This window comes from Motacilla alba, unplaced genomic scaffold (assembly GCF_015832195.1).
Source record: "Motacilla alba alba isolate MOTALB_02 unplaced genomic scaffold, Motacilla_alba_V1.0_pri HiC_scaffold_35, whole genome shotgun sequence".
NCBI classification, from domain to species: Eukaryota; Metazoa; Chordata; class Aves; order Passeriformes; family Motacillidae; genus Motacilla; species Motacilla alba.
In genome coordinates this window covers 1,077,142-1,084,641 of record NW_024037447.1, presented here as the reverse complement: position 1 = coordinate 1,084,641, position 7,500 = coordinate 1,077,142, and the positions used below count along the sequence as shown (strand labels likewise).

At 40.5% G+C, this 7,500-nt stretch overlaps 1 protein-coding gene across 1 annotated transcript in view; it reads right to left on the bottom strand.

Moving 5' to 3' along the window:
* Positions 1 to 753, bottom strand: part of LOC119696700 (maltase-glucoamylase, intestinal-like) — a 78,280-nt gene extending 77,527 nt beyond the window's left edge. The window contains exon 1 of the mRNA XM_038126502.1: positions 743 to 753. Coding sequence (XP_037982430.1) covers positions 743 to 753 — 11 coding nt within the window. The remainder of the gene's footprint in view (positions 1 to 742) is intronic.
* Positions 754 to 7,500: the final 6,747 nt, after the last annotated feature.

The following is a 7,500-nucleotide window of genomic DNA, read 5'->3' as shown; positions in this document are numbered from 1 at the left end:
GGATAATGGATAACAGGATAACAGGATAGGGGGGATAACGGGAATGATGGGGATAACGGGAATGATGGGGATAACGGGAATGATGGGGATAATGGGAATGATGGGGATAACGGGAATGATGGGATAACGGGAATGACAGGGGATAACGGGAATGACAGGGGATAACGGGGGCTAATGGTGATAACAGGATAAAGGGGATAACGGGGATAATGGGGATAACGGGAATAACGGGATAACAGGATAGCAGGAATGATGGGGATAATGGGATAACGGGAATGGTGGGGATAATGGGTATAACGGGGATAATGGGGATAACAGGATAACGGGATAACGGGAATGATGGGGATAACGGGATAACGGGAATGACCGCCACAACAGGATAATGGGAATGACGGGATAAGGGGATAAGGGGATAACGGGATAACAGGAATGACGGGAATGATGGGGATAACGGGAATGATGGGGATAACAGGAATAATGGGAATGACCGCCACAACAGGATAACGGGAATGACGGGATAACAGGATAACAGGGATAACGGGATAACAGGGATAACGGGGATAACAGGGATAACGGGAATGACGGGAATGATGGGGATAACGGGGGATAATGGGAATGAGCGGAACAACAGGATAACGGAATGACGGGGATAACGGAATAACGGGGGATAACGGGGATAACGGGATGACGGGAATGACGGGATAACGGGGGTAACGGGAATAATGGGAATAACGGGAATGACCGTGACAACATGGATAACGGGAATAACGGGAATGATGGGGATAACAGGAATAATGGGAATGACCACGACAATGGGATAACAGAATGACGGGATAACGGGGACAACAGGGATAACGGGGGTAATGGGAATGACTGGAACAACAGGGATAACGGGAATAACGGGAATGATGGGGATAACGGGGATAACGGGAATAACGGGGATAATGGGAATGACCGCCACAATGGGATAACAGAATGACGGGGATAGTGGGGATAACGGGAATAACGGGGGATAATGGGAATGACCGGAACAACGGGGATTACGGGGATAACAGGAATGACGGGGATAACAGGAATAATGGGAATGACCGCGACAACGGGATAATGGCGATAATGGGGATAACGGGGATTACGGGGATAACGGGAATTACGGGGATAATGGGAATGACCGTGACAATGGGATAAGAGGATAACGGGATGACGGGATAACGGGGATAACGGGGATAATGGGAATGACCAGAACAACGGGGATAACGGGAATGACGGGGATAATGGGAATGACCGCGACAACGGGATAACAGAATGACGGGATAACGGGGACAACGGGGATAACGGGTGATAATGGGAATGACCGGAACAATAGGGATAATGGGAATAACGGGAATGATGGGGATAACGGGAATAGTGGGAATGACTGCAACAATGGGATAACGGGATGATGGGAATGACCACGACAACGGGATAACGGGAATGACGGGGATAATGGGAATGACCGCCACAATGGGATAATGGAATGACGGGATAATGGGATAATGGGAAATAACGGGGATAACCGGAATAATGGGAATGATCACAACAACGGGAAAACAGGATAACGGGAATAACGGGAATAATGGGGATAATGGGAATGACGGGGATAGCGGGAATAACAGGAATGACAGGGAATAATGGGAATGACCACGACAATGGGATAACGGTGATAACAGGGGATAATGGGGATAATGGGAATGACGGGAATAATGGGAAAAACGGAATAACAGGGGATAACGGGAATAACGGGGGATAACGGGAATAACGGGGAATAATGGGGATAACTGGGGATAATGGGAATAGCGGGGGATAATGGGGGAATGACAGGAATAACTGGAATAACGGGGGAATAACGGGATAATGGGGGATAACGCGAATAACGGGGATAACAGGAATAATGGGAATAACAGGATAACGGGGATAACCGGGATAACAGGGAATAATGGGTAATAACGGGGAATAGCGGGGGATAACGAGGGAATAACGGGGGGAAACGGGGGAATAACGGGGAATAACAGGACTAACGGGGGATAACGGGGAATAACGGGGGGAATAATGGGGGAATAACGGGGGATAATGGGGGAATAACCGGGAAATAACCGGGAAATAACCAGGGAATAACAGGGGAATAACAGGGGATACTGGGAAATAATGGGGAAATAATGGGGATGGGAAATGGGAAATAATGGGGAAATAATGGGGGAAAGGGAAATAATGAGGAAATAATGGGAATGGGAATGGGGAAATAAGGGGAATAATGGGGGAAGAGTGGGAAATAATGGGGGAATAAAGGGGGAAATAATGGGGGAATAAAGGGGAATAATGGGGAATGGTGGGGGAATGATGGGGGAAATAATGGGGGAATAATGGGGAATAATGGGGGAAATAATGGGGGAATAATGGGGAATAATGGGGAATAATGGGGGAAATAATGGGGGAATAATGGGGAATAATGGGGGAATAATGGGGGAAATAATGGGGGAATAATGGGGAATAATGGGGAAATAATGGGGGAATTATGGGAGAATAAGGGGGGAATAATGGGGGGAATAATGGGGAAATAATGAGGAATAATGGGGAATGATGGGGAATGATGGGGGAATAAAAGGGGAAATAATGGGGAAATAAAGGGGGAAATAAAGGGGGAAATAATGGGGAATAATGGGGAATAATGGGGGGAATAATGGGGAAATAATGGGGGAAGTAATTAGGGAATAATGGGGAATAATGGGGAATAAAGGGGGAAATAATGGGGGAAATAATGGGAAATAATGGGAATTAATGGGAAATAACGGGAGAAAAAATGGGGGAAATAATGGGGAAATAATGGGGAATAATGGGGTGGATAATGGGGGAATAACAGGGGATAATGGGGGAATAACAGGGGATAATGGGGGAATAACGGGGAATGATGGGGGAAATAAAGGGGGGAATAATGGGGGAATAATGGGGGGGAAATGGGAATGGGAAATAATGGGGAGAGGAAAAGGGAAATAACGGGGGGGAGAGAAATAATGGGGGAATAACGGGGAAATAACAGGGAACTAATGTGCGGAATAATGGGGAATAACAGAGGAAATAATGGGAAATAATGGGGGGAATAATGGGGGAATAATGGGGGAAATAATGGGGAATAAAGGGGGAATGATGGGGGAATTAACAAGGAATAATTGGAATGGGAAGTAATGGGGGAAACAATGGGAAATAGCGGGGGGAAAATGGGAAATAATGGGGAAAGAGGGAAATCCCAAAAAGGGAAATAACGGGAAATACCGGGGAAAGGACAGGGTGTAGCGGGGAAATAAAGGAAATTGGGAAAAAAATGGGGGGAAAGGGGAAAATAACAGGGAAAAAGGGAAATACTGAGGGGAAAGGGAAATCCCAAAAATGGAAATGACAGGGACAGGGAAAAGGGAAATAATGGGGGAAATGGGAAATGACGGGAATGGGAAATAATGGGAATGGGAAATCCCAAAAAGGAAAATAGTGGGAATGGGAAATAAAGGGGGAGGGGGAACGGGAAAAACGGGAATGGGAAAGGGAAATAAAGGGAAAATATTGGGATCAGGAAAAATGGGAAATGCCTTAAAGGGGAAAAAAACAGTGGGAAAAGGGAAACAACGGGAATGGGAAAAAAGGGAAAATCCCGGGGGAATTGGGGGGAAAAAAGTGAAAATCCCGGGGGGAAAAGGGAAAATCCGGGGGGAAAGTGGGAAATCCTGGGTGGAAAAGGGAAAATCCCTCATTTTCCCCCAAAAAGAAACCCCAACTTCTCCATTTTCCCCTTTTTCCTGCAGTTCACTGACCCCACAAATCCCCGCTTCGAGGTCCCCCAGGAGGTCGTGGGGCCCTTCCCGGGCGTGGCCGTCCCCAACCCCAAATATCAGCTGAAATTCCAGGAAAATCCCTTCGGGGTGCAGGTCCTGCGGGCCAGCACCGGCCGAGTCATGTGAGCAAAATTCCCTTTTTTTTACCCCAAAAAATCCCTTTTTTTTTACCCCAAAATTCTCCTTTTTATCCCCCCAAAATTCCCCATCTTGTCCTCAAAAATTCACTTTTTTTACCCCCCAAATTCCCTTTTTTACCACAAAAATTCTCTTTTTGTCCCAATTTCCCAATTCCGGCAGAATTTTGTGATCCAAATTCCACTTTTATTCCCCCAAAAATTCCCAATTTTGGCTGAGTCGTGGGAGCAAAATGCCCTTTTTTAACCCCCCAAAATTCCCCTTTTTATCCCAAAAATCTCCCAATTTTGGCAGAGTTCAGTGAGCCAAAATTCCCAATTTTACCCCCCAAAATTCCCTTTTTTAATCCCCTAAAATTCCCCTTTTTTACACCAAAAAATTCCCAATTTTGGCAGAATCCTATGAGCCAAAATTCCCTTTTTTATCCCCAAAATTCCCCCTTTTTACCCCCCCAAATTCCCCTTTTTTTACCCCAAAATTCCCTTTTTTAGCCCCCCAAAATTCCCAATTTTGGCAGAATTTTGTGATCCAAATCCCAATTTTACTCCCCCAAAAATTCCCAATTTTGGCAGAGTCCTGTGAGCCAAAATTCCCTTTTTTAACCCCCCAGAATTCCCAATTTTATCCCAAAAATTCCCTTTTTTAACCCCCCAAAAATTCCCTTTTTTAACGCCCAAAAATTCCCATTAATCCCCCCAAAATTCCCAATTTCAGCAGAATTTTGTGATCCAAATTCCAATTTTTCTCCCCCAAAAATTCCCAATTTTTCCTGAGCCGTGTGAGCCAAAATTCCCTTTTTACCCCCAAAATTTCCCCTTTTTTAACCCTCCAAAATTCCCCTTTTATCCCAAAAATCTCCCAATTTCGGCAGAGTACAAGGAGCCAAAATTCCCAATTTTACCCCCAAAATTCCAATTTTTAACCCCCAAAATTCCCAATTTTGGCCTAACCATGTGAGTCAAAATTCCCCCTTTTTACCCCCAAAAATTCCCTTTTTTTACCCCCCAAAATTCTCCTTTTTTCCCCCAAAAATTCCCCTTTTTTACCCCAAAAATTCCCATTTCGATTAAAATATTTTTTAAATTTAAATTTTATTTTTAAAACCTTTTTATTTTAAAAACCTTATTTTTTTAATTTAAATTTTATTTTTATTTTTAGTTTATTTAATTTTTAATTTTAGTTTTAATTTAAATTTCGTTGTAATTTCACTTTTAATTTTGATTTTAATTTCAGATTAAACTTCCATTTCACCTTAAATTTTAATTGCAATTTCAATTCATTTAAATTTTTCCTTTTACCTTTAACCTCCATTCTAATTCTCGTTTGCATTCTATTTCCATCTCATTTGCATTCCATTTCCATCTCATTCGCATTCCATTTCCGTCTCATTCGCATTCCATTTCCGTCTCATCTGCATTCCATTTCCATATCATTTGCATTCCATTTCCATCTCATTTGCATTCCATTTCCATCTCATTTGCATTCCATTTCCATCTCTTTCGCATTCCATTTCCGTCTCATTCGCATTCCATTTCCGTCTCATCTGCATTCCATTTCCATATCATTTGCATTCCATTTCCATCTCATTTGCATTCCATTTCCATCTCATTTGCATTCCATTTCCATCTCTTTCGCATTCCATTTCCGTCTCATCTGCATTCCATTTCCATCTCATTCGCATTCCATTTCCGTCTCATTCGCATTCCATTTCCGTCTCATCTGCATTCCATTTCCATATCATTTGCATTCCATTCCCATCTCATTTGCATGCCATTTCCATCTTACTTCCACCTCATTTGCATATCATTTGCATCTCATTTGCATTCCATTTCCATCTCATTCGCATTTCATTTCCATCTCATTTGCATGCCGTTTCCATCTTATTTCCACCTCATTTGCATATCATTTGCATCTCATTCGCATTCCATTCCCATCTCGTTCGCATTCCATTTCCGTCTCATTTGCATTCCATTTCCATCTCATTTGCCTTCCATTTCCATCTCATTTGCATGCCATTTCCATCTCATTTGCGCTCCATTTCCATCTCATTTGCATTCCATTCCCATCTCATTTGCATGCCATTTCCATCTCATTTGCATTCCTGACTCCCCGTTCCGCTGCAGCTTCGACAGCTCCGTGGGGCCGCTGCTGCACTCGGAGCAGTTCCTGCAGCTCTCGGCGCGCCTCTCGTGCCGCGCGCTCTTCGGGCCGCCCGGGAGCCGCTACCGCGCGCCGCCCGCCTGGCGCACCTGGACGCTCTTCGCCCGCCGCGACGGCGACGCCCAGGTGAGCATGGCAAAGGCGCGGCGCGGGCGCGGCCGGGAGGGCGATCGGAACGCGCGCGTACGGAGAAACGCGCAAACAGGAACGGACGGTTCACGGCGTGTTGTATAACGTTATATAGTATTACATTGTATTGTATAATGTTATGATATGGTATATTATGTTGTATTCTATTAATCATATCATATCTTATATTGCATTGCACTGTATTGAATTATATTATGTGATATTATATTATATTACATTACATTACATTATATTCTATTATATTCTATTATGTTATATTATGTTATATTACATTACAATACATTACATTACATTATATTCTATTATATTACATCACATCATATTATATTACATCATATCATATCATATCATATCGTATCATATTATATCATATCATATTGCATTGTATTGTATAACATTATATAGTATTACATTGTATTGTATAATGTTATGATATGGTATATTATGTTGTATTCTATTAATCATATCATATCATATATTATATTGCATTGCACTGTATTGCATTATATTATGTGATATTATATTATATTACATTACATTACATTATATTCTATTATATTCTATTATGTTATATTATGTTATATTATATTACATTACATTACATTACATTACATTACATTATATTATATTATATTATATTATGTTATATTATGTTATATTATATTATATTACATTATATTACATTACATTACATTACATTACATTACATTATATTCTATTATATTCTATTATGTTATATTATGTTATATTATATTACATTACATTACATTACATTACATTATATTATATTATATTATATTATATTATATTACATCACATCATATCATATCATATCATGTCGTATCATATTATATCATATCATATTGCATTGTATTGTATTACATTATATAGTATTACATCGTATTATATAATGTTATGATATGGTATATCATGTTGTATTCTATTAATCATATCATATCATATCTTATATTGCATTGCACTGTATTGCATTATATTATGTGATATTATATTATATTACATTACATTACATTATATTCTATTATGTTATATTATGTTATATTATATTATATTACATTACATTACATTATATTCTATTATATTCTATTATGTTATATTATGTTATAGTATATTACATTACATTACATTACATTGCATTATATTATATTATATTACATCACATCATATTATATTACAT